This window comes from Gobio gobio (assembly GCF_949357685.1).
Source record: "Gobio gobio genome assembly, chromosome: 23".
NCBI lineage: Eukaryota > Metazoa > Chordata > Actinopteri > Cypriniformes > Gobionidae > Gobio > Gobio gobio.
This window is the reverse complement of record NC_137119.1, coordinates 45,088,128-45,103,127: the sequence shown is the minus strand read 5'-3', so window position 1 is coordinate 45,103,127 and position 15,000 is coordinate 45,088,128. Positions and strand designations below refer to the sequence as shown.

Below are 15,000 nucleotides of genomic sequence, written 5' to 3'. Positions count from 1 at the left end.
TGTGAGTGACGTGTTGATCGGTTGAGTGTGTGTGTGTGTGTGTGTATGTGTGTGTGTGTGTGTGTGTGTGTGCGAGTGTGAGTATGTCCATGTTGATCGGTTGAGTGTGTGTGTGTGTGTGTGTGTGTGTGTGTGTGTGTGTGTGTGTGTGTGTGTGTGTGTGTGTGTGTGTGTGTGTGTGTGTGACTGACGTGTTGATCGGTTGAGTGTGTGTGTGTGTGTGTGTGAGAGTGACGTGTTGATCGGTTGAGTGTGTGTGTCTGTGTGTGTGAGTGACGTGTTGATCGGTTGAGTGTGTGTGTGTGTGTGTGTGTGTGTGTGTGTGTGTGTGTGTGTGTGTGTGTGAGTGTGAGTATGTCCATATTGATCGGTTGTGTGTGTGTGTGTGTGTGTGCAGCTGTTCTACACGTGGGACTCGCGGCTGATGAAGGGTCTGACGTCGACGCTCAGTGACACTCCAGAGATCAGACTCGCCCGAGAGAACGCCAAGAACATCAGTGACGTGAGTAACACACACACACACACACACTCAACCAATCAACACGTCACTCACATACACACACACACACACACTCAACCGATCAACACGTCACTCACACACACACACTCAACCGGTCAGCACGTCACTCACTCACACACACACACACACACACACACACACACACACACACACACACACACACACACACACACACACACACACACACACACACACTCAACCGATCAACACGTCACTCACTCACACACACACACACTCAACCGATCAACACGTCACTCTTTCACACACACACACACACACACACTCAACCGATCAACACGTCACTCATTCACACACACACACACTCAACCGATCAACACGTCACTCATTCACACACACACACACACACACACACTTCAACCGATCAACACGTCACTCATTCACACACACACACACACACACACTCAACCGATCAACATGTTACTCACTCACACACACTCTCACACACACACACACACGTTTGAGTCTGATCATGTGACGGCCTCCTCATGTGTGCTGACAGCGCCTCATCTGCAGATCATTTACATAAGACAGTAGCCCAGAGTAAAGCTTGGCTGATGATCCGCAGGTCCAGTACCGGGAGTCTGTGGGATCGGGAACAGCTGTGACTGACACTCCTGAGATGGAGCGGGTCCGCCGGAACCAGCAGAACATCAGCGCAGTGAGTGTGTGTGTGTGTGTGATTGACATGTGTCAGTCATCCTGTGTGACGAGCTGCTCATCAGAATGTCAATCACACATCATGCAGGTCAAATATAAGAACGCCATTGATCCGGTCAGTGTGGGAGTGACTCCAGAGCTGGAGCGGGTCAAACAGAACCAGCAGAACATCAGCTCGGCAAGAACCGCACACACATACACACACACACACACACACACACACACACACACACACACACACACACACACACACAAGATATTGTTTTAAAGTGCCCTAATGCTGTCCTGAGACGCTGTTCAGCCAATCATGACCAGAGGAGGGCATTAACTACAGTGAGTGAGGGCGGGGCTAAGAGTTGCTGTTCAGCCAATCACGACCAGAGGCGAGCATTAACTACAGTGAATGAGGGCGGGGCTAATAGTTGCTGTTCAGCCAATCACGACCAGAGGCGGGCATTAACTACAGTGAGTGAGGGCGGGGCTAAGAGATGCTGTTCAGCCAATCAGGACCCGAGGAGGGCATTAACTACAGTGAGTGAGGGGGGGGCTAAGAGACGCTGTTCAGCCAATCAGGACCAGAGGTGGGCATTAACTACAGTGAGTGAGGGCGGGGCTAAGAGATGCTGTTCAGCCAATCAGGACCCGAGGAGGGCATTAACTACAGTGAGTGAGGGCGGGGCTAAGAGATGCTGTTCAGCCAATCAGGACCCGAGGAGGGCATTAACTACAGTGAGTGAGGGCGGGGCTAAGAGATGCTGTTCAGCCAATCAGGACCCGAGGAGGGCATTAACTACAGTGAGTGAGGGCGGGGCTAAGAGATGCTGTTCAGCCAATCAGGACCCGAGGAGGGCATTAACTACAGTGAGTGAGGGCGGGGCTAAGAGACGCTGTTCCGTCAAACACGACCAGAGGCGGGCATTAACTACAGTGAGTGAGGGCGGGGCTAAGAGACATTGTTCAGCCAATTAGAACCAGAGGCGGGTATTATGCAAATTAGTTACATGTGAGACTGGAATGACTGACGACTCTTTATCTGATCTGTGAAACTAACCGTGTGTTTCAGGTGCAGTACCAGCGGGGTCTGCAGGAGGTCAAAGGTCACTCCTGCTCAGAGCTGGACACGCCTGAAATGAGGCGTGTGCGGAAATCTCAGGAATCTGTTTCCATGGTAGCAGGACTGCGGCGACGCCCACGCGTGACATCACGGCACTAACACGCGACTGACTCGCCACATGGGTGACGGATGAAAACACGCGTGTGCTAATAAAGAATCACGAGCTCAACTGTGTGTGTGTGTGTGTTTATCAGAGACCAAACGCACCGTAACAGACACCTGTGTGTGTGTGTGTGTGTGTGTGTGTGTGTGAGAGTGTGTGTGTGTGTGTGTGTGTGTTTATCAGAGACCAAATGCACCGTAACAGACACCTGTGTGTGTGTGTGTGTGTGTGTGTGAGAGTGTGTGTGTTATTGTGCCGGTGTGTGACGCTCTCTGTGTGTCTCTCAGGCCAAGTATCACGAGGAGTTCGAGCGCACGCGGGGCAGAGGCGCCTCACACACCCTCGACGAGCAGCACATGGCACGTCTCCATGGAGACCAGGTGGGAGGCGGTTACCATGGCGTCCAGCCACAGGTGGTTGAGATGGACCGCAGATCAGGAGGAGCGGCCGGTCAGTTCCTCACAACTCTTGAATATTCATGAGTGCTGTTGATCATGTTAACGGTATTTCACTGTCCAGTATGATCGGTTTATCACATGAATAGAGGATTAATCTCTCAGAGCGAGCACTAGTGTACATGATTGATCGAACCATCTCGACCTTTGACCTTTGAAGAGCTGAAGGTCTGGAGGACTGACCCGGGATCCATCTTTGACTTTGACCCGGTGGAGGACAACATTCAGTCTAAAAGCCTGCGCAGGACGACGGGTACCGCAGTCGCACCACAGCCTTACAGTGGCCATCCACGGCGGATCACGCGTGTTGTAACTCTGTGTGTGTGTGTGTATGTGTTAGAGCGCGTCAGCCGTGTCCCGCAGTCGGTGTGCAGCTCTCTGGCTTCAGAGCTCTGGACCGATCGCAGCGCGTCCGTGTGCAGCAGATCCAGCTCAGGCAAGATCACGCGTGTGTTTGAGCGCCAGCGACACGCGTGATTAACCCGTGTTCATTCCCAGTAAAGCTCACGTCACAGATAAAGCATCCGTGTTCCCCGTCCTCACGTCACAGATAAAGCATCCGTGTTCCCCGTCCTCACGTCACAGATAAAGCATCCGTGTTCCCCGTCCTCACGTCACAGATAAAGCATCCGTGTTCCCTGTCCTCACGTCCGTGTTCCCCGTCCTCACGTCACAGATAAAGCATCCGTGTTCCCTGTCCTCACGTCCGTGTTCCCCGTCCTCACGTCACAGATAAAGCATCCGTGTTCCCTGTCCTCACGTCCGTGTTCCCCGTCCTCACGTCACAGATAAAGCATCCGTGTTCCCTGTCCTCACGTCCGTGTTCCCCGTCCTCACGTCACAGATAAAGCATCCGTGTTCCCCGTCCTCACGTCACAGATAAAGCATCCGTGTTCCCCGTCCTCACGTCACAGATAAAGCATCCGTGTTCCCTGTCCTCACGTCTGTGTTCCCCGTCCTCACGTCACAGATAAAGCATCCGTGTTCCCTGTCCTCACGTCCGTGTCCCCCGTCCTCACGTCACAGATAAAGCATCCGTGTTCCCCATCCTCACCGTCACAGATAAAGCATCCGTGTTCCCCGTCCTCACCGTCACAGATAAAGCATCCGTGTTCCCCATCCTCACCGTCACAGATAAAGCATCCGTGTTCCCCGTCCTCACGTCACAGATAAAGCATCCGTGTTCCCCGTCCTCACGTCACAGATAAAGCATCCGTGTTCCCCGTCCTCACATCACAGATAAAGCATCCGTGTTCCCCGTCCTCACGTCACAGATAAAGCATCCGTGTTCCCTGTCCTCACGTCACAGATAAAGCATCCGTGTTCCCCGTCCTCACGTCACAGATAAAGCATCCGTGTTCCCCATCCTCACGTCACAGATAAAGCATCCGTGTTCCCCGTCCTCACGTCACAGATAAAGCATCCGTGTTCCCTGTCCTCATGTCACAGATAAAGCATCCTTGTTCCCCGCCCTCACGTCACAGATAAAGCATCCGTGTTCCCCGTCCTCACGTCACAGATAAAGCATCCGTGTTCCCTGTCCTCACGTCTGTGTTCCCCGTCCTCACGTCACAGATAAAGCATCCGTGTTCCCTGTCCTCACGTCCGTGTCCCCCGTCCTCACGTCACAGATAAAGCATCCGTGTTCCCCATCCTCACCGTCACAGATAAAGCATCCGTGTTCCCCGTCCTCACCGTCACAGATAAAGCATCCGTGTTCCCCGTCCTCACGTCACAGATAAAGCATCCTTGTTCCCTGTCCTCACGTCCGTGTTCCCCGTCCTCACGTCACAGATAAAGCATCCGTGTTCCCTGTCCTCACGTCACAGATAAAGCATCCGTGTTCCCCGTCCTCACGTCACAGATAAAGCATCCGTGTTCCCCATCCTCACGTCACAGATAAAGCATCCGTGTTCCCCGTCCTCACGTCACAGATAAAGCATCCGTGTTCCCTGTCCTCATGTCACAGATAAAGCATCCTTGTTCCCCGCCCTCACGTCACAGATAAAGCATCCGTGTTCCCCGTCCTCACGTCACAGATAAAGCATCCGTGTTCCCTGTCCTCACGTCTGTGTTCCCCGTCCTCACGTCACAGATAAAGCATCCGTGTTCCCTGTCCTCACGTCCGTGTCCCCCGTCCTCACGTCACAGATAAAGCATCCGTGTTCCCCATCCTCACCGTCACAGATAAAGCATCCGTGTTCCCCGTCCTCACCGTCACAGATAAAGCATCCGTGTTCCCCGTCCTCACGTCACAGATAAAGCATCCTTGTTCCCTGTCCTCACGTCCGTGTTCCCCGTCCTCACGTCACAGATAAAGCATCCGTGTTCCCCGCCCTCACGTCACAGATAAAGCATCCGTGTTCCCCGCCCTCACGTCACAGATAAAGCATCCGTGTTCCCCATCCTCACCGTCACAGATAAAGCATCCGTGTTCCCCATCCTCACCGTCACAGATAAAGCATCCGTGTTCCCCGTCCTCACCGTCACAGATAAAGCATCCGTGTTCCCCGTCCTCACGTCACAGATAAAGCATCCGTGTTCCCCGTCCTCACGTCACAGATAAAGCATCCGTGTTCCCCGTCCTCACATCACAGATAAAGCATCCGTGTTCCCCGTCCTCACATCACAGATAAAGCATCCGTGTTCCCCGTCCTCACGTCACAGATAAAGCATCCGTGTTCCCTGTCCTCACGTCACAGATAAAGCATCCGTGTTCCCCGTCCTCACGTCACAGATAAAGCATCCGTGTTCCCCGTCCTCACCGTCACAGATAAAGCATCCGTGTTCCCCGTCCTCACGTCACAGATAAAGCATCCGTGTTCCCCGTCCTCACGTCACAGATAAAGCATCCGTGTTCCCCGTCCTCACGTCACAGATAAAGCATCCGGGTTCCCCGTCCTCACATCACAGATAAAGCATCCGTGTTCCCTGTCCTCACGTCACAGATAAAGCATCCGTGTTCCCCGTCCTCACGTCACAGATAAAGCATCCGTGTTCCCCATCCTCACGTCACAGATAAAGCATCCGTGTTCCCCGTCCTCACGTCACAGATAAAGCATCCGTGTTCCCTGTCCTCATGTCACAGATAAAGCATCCTTGTTCCCCGCCCTCACGTCACAGATAAAGCATCCGTGTTCCCCGTCCTCACGTCACAGATAAAGCATCCGTGTTCCCCGCCCTCACGTCACAGATAAAGCATCCGTGTTCCCTGTCCTCACGTCACAGATAAAGCATCCGTGTTCCCCGTCCTCACGTCACAGATAAAGCATCCGTGTTCCCCGCCCTCACGTCACAGATAAAGCATCCGTGTTCCCTGTCCTCACGTCACAGATAAAGCATCCGTGTTCCCCGTCCTCACGTCACAGATAAAGCATCCGTGTTCCCTGTCCTCACGTCACAGATAAAGCATCCGTGTTCCCCGCCCTCACGTCACAGATAAAGCATCCGTGTTCCCCGTCCTCACGTCACAGATAAAGCATCCGTGTTCCCCGTCCTCACGTCACAGATAAAGCATCCGTGTTCCCTGTCCTCACGTCTGTGTTCCCCGTCCTCACGTCACAGATAAAGCATCCGTGTTCCCCATCCTCACCGTCACAGATAAAGCATCCGTGTTCCCCGTCCTCACCGTCACAGATAAAGCATCCGTGTTCCCCATCCTCACCGTCACAGATAAAGCATCCGTGTTCCCCGTCCTCACGTCACAGATAAAGCATCCGTGTTCCCCGTCCTCACGTCACAGATAAAGCATCCGTGTTCCCCGTCCTCACATCACAGATAAAGCATCCGTGTTCCCCGTCCTCACGTCACAGATAAAGCATCCGTGTTCCCTGTCCTCACGTCACAGATAAAGCATCCGTGTTCCCCGTCCTCACGTCACAGATAAAGCATCCGTGTTCCCCATCCTCACGTCACAGATAAAGCATCCGTGTTCCCCGTCCTCACGTCACAGATAAAGCATCCGTGTTCCCTGTCCTCATGTCACAGATAAAGCATCCTTGTTCCCCGCCCTCACGTCACAGATAAAGCATCCGTGTTCCCCGTCCTCACGTCACAGATAAAGCATCCGTGTTCCCTGTCCTCACGTCTGTGTTCCCCGTCCTCACGTCACAGATAAAGCATCCGTGTTCCCTGTCCTCACGTCCGTGTCCCCCGTCCTCACGTCACAGATAAAGCATCCGTGTTCCCCATCCTCACCGTCACAGATAAAGCATCCGTGTTCCCCGTCCTCACCGTCACAGATAAAGCATCCGTGTTCCCCGTCCTCACGTCACAGATAAAGCATCCTTGTTCCCTGTCCTCACGTCCGTGTTCCCCGTCCTCACGTCACAGATAAAGCATCCGTGTTCCCCGCCCTCACGTCACAGATAAAGCATCCGTGTTCCCCGCCCTCACGTCACAGATAAAGCATCCGTGTTCCCCATCCTCACCGTCACAGATAAAGCATCCGTGTTCCCCATCCTCACCGTCACAGATAAAGCATCCGTGTTCCCCGTCCTCACCGTCACAGATAAAGCATCCGTGTTCCCCGTCCTCACGTCACAGATAAAGCATCCGTGTTCCCCGTCCTCACGTCACAGATAAAGCATCCGTGTTCCCCGTCCTCACATCACAGATAAAGCATCCGTGTTCCCCGTCCTCACATCACAGATAAAGCATCCGTGTTCCCCGTCCTCACGTCACAGATAAAGCATCCGTGTTCCCTGTCCTCACGTCACAGATAAAGCATCCGTGTTCCCCGTCCTCACGTCACAGATAAAGCATCCGTGTTCCCCGTCCTCACCGTCACAGATAAAGCATCCGTGTTCCCCGTCCTCACGTCACAGATAAAGCATCCGTGTTCCCCGTCCTCACGTCACAGATAAAGCATCCGTGTTCCCCGTCCTCACGTCACAGATAAAGCATCCGTGTTCCCCGTCCTCACATCACAGATAAAGCATCCGTGTTCCCTGTCCTCACGTCACAGATAAAGCATCCGTGTTCCCCGTCCTCACGTCACAGATAAAGCATCCGTGTTCCCCATCCTCACGTCACAGATAAAGCATCCGTGTTCCCCGTCCTCACGTCACAGATAAAGCATCCGTGTTCCCTGTCCTCATGTCACAGATAAAGCATCCTTGTTCCCCGCCCTCACGTCACAGATAAAGCATCCGTGTTCCCCGTCCTCACGTCACAGATAAAGCATCCGTGTTCCCCGCCCTCACGTCACAGATAAAGCATCCGTGTTCCCCGTCCTCACGTCACAGATAAAGCATCCGTGTTCCCCGTCCTCACGTCACAGATAAAGCATCCGTGTTCCCCGCCCTCACGTCACAGATAAAGCATCCGTGTTCCCTGTCCTCACGTCACAGATAAAGCATCCGTGTTCCCCGTCCTCACGTCACAGATAAAGCATCCGTGTTCCCTGTCCTCACGTCACAGATAAAGCATCCGTGTTCCCCGCCCTCACGTCACAGATAAAGCATCCGTGTTCCCCGTCCTCACGTCACAGATAAAGCATCCGTGTTCCCTGTCCTCACGTCACAGATAAAGCATCCGTGTTCCCCGTCCTCACGTCACAGATAAAGCATCCGTGTTCCCCGCCCTCACGTCACAGATAAAGCATCCGTGTTCCCCGTCCTCACGTCACAGATAAAGCATCCGTGTTCCCTGTCCTCATGTCACAGATAAAGCATCCGTGTTCCCCGCCCTCACGTCACAGATAAAGCATCCGTGTTCCCCGTCCTCACGTCACAGATAAAGCATCCGTGTTCCCCGTCCTCACGTCACAGATAAAGCATCCGTGTTCCCCGTCCTCACGTCACAGATAAAGCATCCGTGTTCCCCGCCCTCACGTCACAGATAAAGCATCCGTGTTCCCCGTCCTCACGTCACAGATAAAGCATCCGTGTTCCCTGTCCTCACGTCACAGATAAAGCATCCGTGTTCCCCGTCCTCACGTCACAGATAAAGCATCCGTGTTCCCCGTCCTCACGTCACAGATAAAGCATCCGTGTTCCTTGTCCTCACGTCACAGATAAAGCATCCGTGTTCCCCGTCCTCACGTCACAGATAAAGCATCCGTGTTCCCCGCCCTCACGTCACAGATAAAGCATCCGTGTTCCCCGTCCTCACGTCACAGATAAAGCATCCGTGTTCCCCATCCTCACCGTCACAGATAAAGCATCCGTGTTCCCCGCCCTCACGTCACAGATAAAGCATCCGTGTTCCCCGTCCTCACGTCACAGATAAAGCATCCGTGTTCCCCGTCCTCACGTCACAGATAAAGCATCCGTGTTCCCTGTCCTCATGTCACAGATAAAGCATCCGTGTTCCCCGCCCTCACGTCACAGATAAAGCATCCGTGTTCCCCGTCCTCACGTCACAGATAAAGCATCCGTGTTCCCCGTCCTCACGTCACAGATAAAGCATCCGTGTTCCCCGTCGTCAGCGTGTGAAGGGTTTCCACTAGTGCTGCGTCTCTGATGTTTGTGATGTGTGTCCGTCTTACAGGTGTTTACCAGCATCAATCCCAGCATCCTCAGCAGCTCCTGCAGGGTCACGGACACATGCAGCCCGTCCGCAGCGTTCAGTCTCCGCCACACGCCAGCATGGTGAGAGAAACACACACATGTATGAACGCATGCAAGTAGACGAGACTGTACAGTGATAAACACGGTAACTAGCTAAAGCACTCATTCATGTTCATCCACACACACTATAGCCAGAAGTATTGGGACACCCCTTCAGGTGTTCAATCCCTACACAACTAAATATTCCACGCTCAACTGTTAGTGGGATTATAACACAGTGGAAGCCATTGGGAACAACAGCAACTCAGCCACAGAGCGGGGTCAGCGCATGCTGAGGGTCACAGAGCGGGGTCAGCACATGCTGAGGGTCACAGAAGTGGCCAACTTTCTGCAGAGTCAAGAGCTCCAGACCTCCAAACTTCTGTGGCCTTCAGATGAGCTCAAGAACAGTGTGTAGAGCTTCATGGAATGGGTTTCCATGGCCGAGCATCTCATCCAAGCCTTACATCACCAAGTGCAATGCAAAGCGTGGGATGCAGTGGGGTAAAGCGCGCCACCACTGGACTCTAGAGCAGTGGAGACGTGTTCTCTGAGTGACCAATCACGCTTCTCTGTCTGACAATCCCATGGACGAGTCTGGGTTTGGCGGTTGCCGGGAGAACGGGACTTGCCTGACTGCATTGTGCCAAGTGTAAAGTTTGGTGGAGGGGGGATCATGGGGTGGGGTTGTTTTTCAGGGGTTAGTTCCAGCGAAAGGAACTCCCAAGATATTTTGGACCATTTAATGCTCCTAACTTTGTGGGACCAGTTTGGGGACGGCCCCTTCCTGTCCCAGCATGACTGCGCTCCAGTGCACAAAGCGTCTCCATAAAGACATGGATGAGCGAGTTTGCTGTTTAAAAGCTTTAATAATCATAAATGTCCTGTGGTAAATCTCCATCTATGATCTAAGTGGTTACACCCGTGCTTGAGCTTCTGTTCTCAGCTGTAGTTATTACTGATATTCTGCCCCAGGAAGTGATGATGATGTTCTCTTGAACACGTGATTCCTGTAATAATGTAATAATATGTGTGTGTGTGTGTGTGTGTGTGTGTAGAGGGTGTATCGAGCGCTGTACGATTACGCCGCTCAGGATCACGACGAGGTTTCCTTCCGCGACGGTGACGTGATCATCAACGCTCAGCCCATCGACGAGGGATGGATGTTCGGCACCGTGCAGCGGACGGGGAAGTCTGGCATGCTTCCCGCCAACTACGTGGAGTGCTTCAACTGAGAGACACACACACACACACACACTCACTCACACACACACACACACACACACACACACACACACATACACACACATACACACAGAGACACACATGTTTGTTTTTGTGAAATGTGAGGACATTCCATAGGCGTAATGGTTTTTATACCGTACAAACCGTATTTTCTATCCCCTTACACTGCTCCTGCCCCTAAACCTACCCATCACACACACACACACACACACACACACACACACACACACACACTGCCCCTGCCCCTAAACCTAATCCGAATCACACACACACACACACACACACACACACACACACACACACACACACACACACACACACACACACACACACACACACACACACACACACACACACACACTGCCCCTGCCCCTAAACCTACCCATCACACACACACACACACACACACACACACACACACACACACACACACACTGCCCCTGAACCTAGCCCTCACAGGAGACTGTGCAGTTCACTTTCTGTGAAAAAAACCTGTTCTGTGTGATTTATAAGCATTTTGAAAAGTGAGGACATGGGGAACGTCCTCATATTTCACCCTCTTTTTGTAATACCCATGTCATTATACACATTTGTGTCCTGATATTTCACAAAAACATGCCCACACATACACACACACACACTCACACACACACACACACACACACACACACACACTCACACACACTCACACACACACATACACACACAGACACACATACACACACACTCACACACACTCACACACAAGCCTTCACTACACCTCGCACATTAACCTAGTGTATTCACCTGTTGAGAGGAAGTGATGTCAGACGGCTAAACCTGAGAGACTTCACATGCTGATCAACATTATTATTATTATATGAGCATGACATCAGAGTAATGTTGATGATAGTTTGATGAGATTATTCTTCTTTAACTTTAATTTTCTCCATGTTGGCGAGTAAAGCAGTGCTAGTCCGCTCATGTACACGGATGTAGTTCTGGAGTATGATGGGAGTTTCACGCTGTGTGTTATTTTAATGAGTGTTTATGATGACATCACATTATTATTATTATGAGTTCGTCCCGTGAGCGAGAGCTGAAGTAAACGCTGTTCTGTTGTAGTATCGTCGTCTTGTTTCCAGTCCAAACATAAATATCCTGACGCTTTTACTGGACGGGTCACAGGACACTTGCTCTTGTTGAAGTGAGTTTCTGATTAAACAAGCTGAAGTTTCTGCCAATGGGGTCAGAAGAACACCCGTGTGTCGGATTGAAATCTCCTATTGGCTTGTTTAATCCGAAACTCACTTCATTTAGATTGTATTTCCCCATAAACAAGAGCAAGAGTCTGGTGTCCTGTGACCCGTCCAGATCTTTTAGATATTGAGGCTGGAATCGACTTCATAAGGACGGTGTTTTAGTTTAGAGGATCGTTGGAGAGTTTCTGAAGTCCAAACTTTGAGTTTTTGATGGGAAAGTCACACGATGGTCAGCCTCATGTGTGTGTGTGTGTGTGTGTGTGTGTGTGTTGATGTGCTGAAAACCCTGCAGACATGACCGTGTCACTTCTGACCCAGAACAGCTCGAGAGTGAAACCCCAGAGAGCTGAACTGATCAGATGTTGTTCTGTGTGGAAGCATGGCTGGTTATATTCAGTTTGAAATGTAATATGCGTTTCTGAGTTTAACCCTCTGGTCCTCTTCGGTTAAGGGTCACACTCGGCTTCTTCTCGGTCAAAACTGACCAAAGCCTTAAAATGTTACCCCCCCCCAGGAAAACCAATGGAACTTATTTTAGTCCAATAATATTTTTTGATTATTATTTAGAATTTTGAGGGTTTTTTTATGCAATATTTATAAAAAATGTATTAGCTATTTTCCCCATTAAATATAATAATAAAAAAAATTCTAATATGTTTTTCAATTAAAAATATATTCCATGTTAAAATAGAGACGAGGCGTTAGTAGATGAGTGCCGTCTGGTGGGAGGAAAAAAAGAAAACCGGATGTAATGCCCTGTTTTGACCACTAGAGTCCTATAGAACTCTAAATGTTCTAGTGTTATTAGACATTAATACTTATTTTTATTAAGTTTTGGATTTGGATTTATACTTAGACATTCTCAAAGGCTACTTTTTGACAAGGTTTAGATTTTTCTTATTTTTATGTTGATTTGAAGTGTAAGTTTTTGCATTCATTTTATTACATTCAAACCTGAGCAAAGAGGAGAACATTTTGAACACATAACATCAAAATTCAATAAAAATGTAACAGAAATGAACATGTGTGTTTTATCACAGCATAATAATCTTATTTTAACCTCTTATTTGAGAATTTTGGTTCAGTTTTACCACATTGATACAGCCACACCAGCTCATTTGATTGGGTATTATATTGTGGTTAGTGTGTGTGTCTCTGAGTGTGTGTTTTAGTATGCGAGTTACATGAGTGTGTGTTTGAGTGTGTGTGTGTCTGAGTGTGTGTTTGAGTGTGTGTCTCTGAGTGTGTGTGTCTCTGAGTGTGTGTTTGAGTGTGTGTTTCAGTGTGCGAGTTACATGAATGTGTGTTTGAGTGTGTGTCTCTTAGTGTGTGTGTGTGTGTGTGTGTGTGTGTGTGTGTGTGTTTGAGTGTGTGTCTCTGAGTGTGTGTTTGAGTGTGTGTGTGTGTGTGTGTCTCTGAGTGTGTTTACATTAGTGTGTGTTTGAGCGTGTCTCTGAGTGTGTTTGCATGAGTGTGTGTTTGAGTGTCTCTGAGTGTGTTTACATGAGTGTGTTTGTGTGTGTGTGTGTGTGTGTGTGTGTGTGTGTGTGTCTGAGTGTGTTTACATGACCGTGTGTTTGAGTGTGTGTGTCTCTGAGTGTGTTTACATGAGTGTGTGTGTCTGTGTTTACATAAGTGTGTGTTTGAGTGTGTGTCTCTGAGTGTTTACATGAGTGTGTGTTTGAGTGTGTGTGTCTCTGAGTGTGTTTACATGAGTGTGTGTTTAACTGTGTGTGTCTCTGAGTGTGTTTACATGAGTGTGTGTTTGTGTGTGTGTTTTTCTGGATCATGGCTGATTTGTGGTTTGTATCACCAAAAGATTCCCTGAGTTTTTGTATTTTTGCGTATTTCCCATTTGACAAGTGTGACTATGTTTTTTCCGACCCTTTGACATAACCGAATCCTCCCCATAACTTTTGTGTGTGGTCAAATGGCTAATGCAACAAAAGTCACTAAGTGTCATCCCATTCCCATGAAGCAAAAAAAATAATAATTTCAAAAAGTAAATGTTTTGGTCATTTTTGTCCGAAGAGGACCCGAGGGTTAAAGGGTAACTTCAGCGGTTAGCTCTGTTTCAGTAGAAACCCGTATATTCCAATGGTCGTGCCCCCCTGAGATGAAAAAAGCCTCAGATGACACAAAAATCGTCTCACTCACCGAATGTAAGACACAGACGGCCGCTCGGGCATTCATAACGGAGAAACACACCAGACTGGACACACCGCGGTGGGCAAGAGATGTAATTGGTGGGCATGGCCTCGTAGGGCAGCGAAAGCAAGTGCATTCTGGGAGTTGTTGTCTTTCATCCACATGAGCCAAAAACACATTTTCTGTCTTTTCTCAGTGTAGAAGGCAGCAACTCCTAAAATCATTTCACATTTCTACTACATAAATGACCCAGTTTAAACACACACTCATCTTCCCAGCGCTAAAGTTTCCCTTTAAATTAACCTACATTTACATAAATTAATGTTTTTAACGGCTTCTTGCGGGACATTTAATGAAAATGCAATGGCAAGCGTCTTAACTGTGTGAAAATGCTATTAAGACAAATTAATCTTTTCTGTTATACATTTGAATTTTGCATCTTATAAAACGTTAAAGGTTATGTTTAAATGATATGTTAAAGGCACAGTATGTAAGATATTTGGAGATAGACGTGAAAATGCACTGTTGAAACTGAAACGGCTGTAATTCAAGACTTTAGAGTGTTCTCGTTGTAAAGACGACACTCGGCTGATTATTGCTGAAGTGAAAAATGAAAGTATGAAAAAGTTATGGAAGTTTAAGTGTGCTGTAAATTAAACACTGTACTAAATTTTTTTTTTATATATATATATATATATATATATATATATATATTTGACAAAATAATTTTACTCTAAAATTAATATAAAGCCATGTGTCTAACCAAGCCGTGTTCCTCATTTGAAGCTGATTGAGGCGCTGAACCACAAACATCCACCGGGCGTCACACACTCCATTGATTTATTATTTTAATGACGAAATTTCTGTCCAAAAATCACTTCCATCAAAACCGTCAGTAAATATGGACCCGTGAGACTCAGACCTTTCCGACGACACGCGTTTGTC

At 49.3% G+C, this 15,000-nt stretch overlaps 1 protein-coding gene across 50 annotated transcripts in view; it reads left to right on the top strand.

Moving 5' to 3' along the window:
• LOC307119830 (uncharacterized protein) overlaps window positions 1–15,000 on the top strand; it is a 148,302-nt gene that overhangs the window by 132,216 nt on the left and 1,086 nt on the right. For all 50 annotated transcript variants that reach the window (XM_079806439.1, XM_079806436.1, XM_079806479.1 and 47 more), the window contains 9 exons: window positions 398–502; window positions 1,107–1,199; window positions 1,287–1,376; window positions 2,262–2,366; window positions 2,703–2,865; window positions 3,031–3,123; window positions 3,211–3,306; window positions 9,363–9,463; window positions 10,480–15,000. The exon at window positions 10,480–15,000 is cut by the window's right edge and continues 1,086 nt beyond it. In XM_079806439.1, the coding sequence (XP_079662565.1) occupies window positions 398–502; window positions 1,107–1,199; window positions 1,287–1,376; window positions 2,262–2,366; window positions 2,703–2,865; window positions 3,031–3,123; window positions 3,211–3,306; window positions 9,363–9,463; window positions 10,480–10,656 (1,023 nt within the window). In that variant the 3' untranslated portion in view covers window positions 10,657–15,000. The remainder of the gene's footprint in view (window positions 1–397; window positions 503–1,106; window positions 1,200–1,286; window positions 1,377–2,261; window positions 2,367–2,702; window positions 2,866–3,030; window positions 3,124–3,210; window positions 3,307–9,362; window positions 9,464–10,479) is intronic.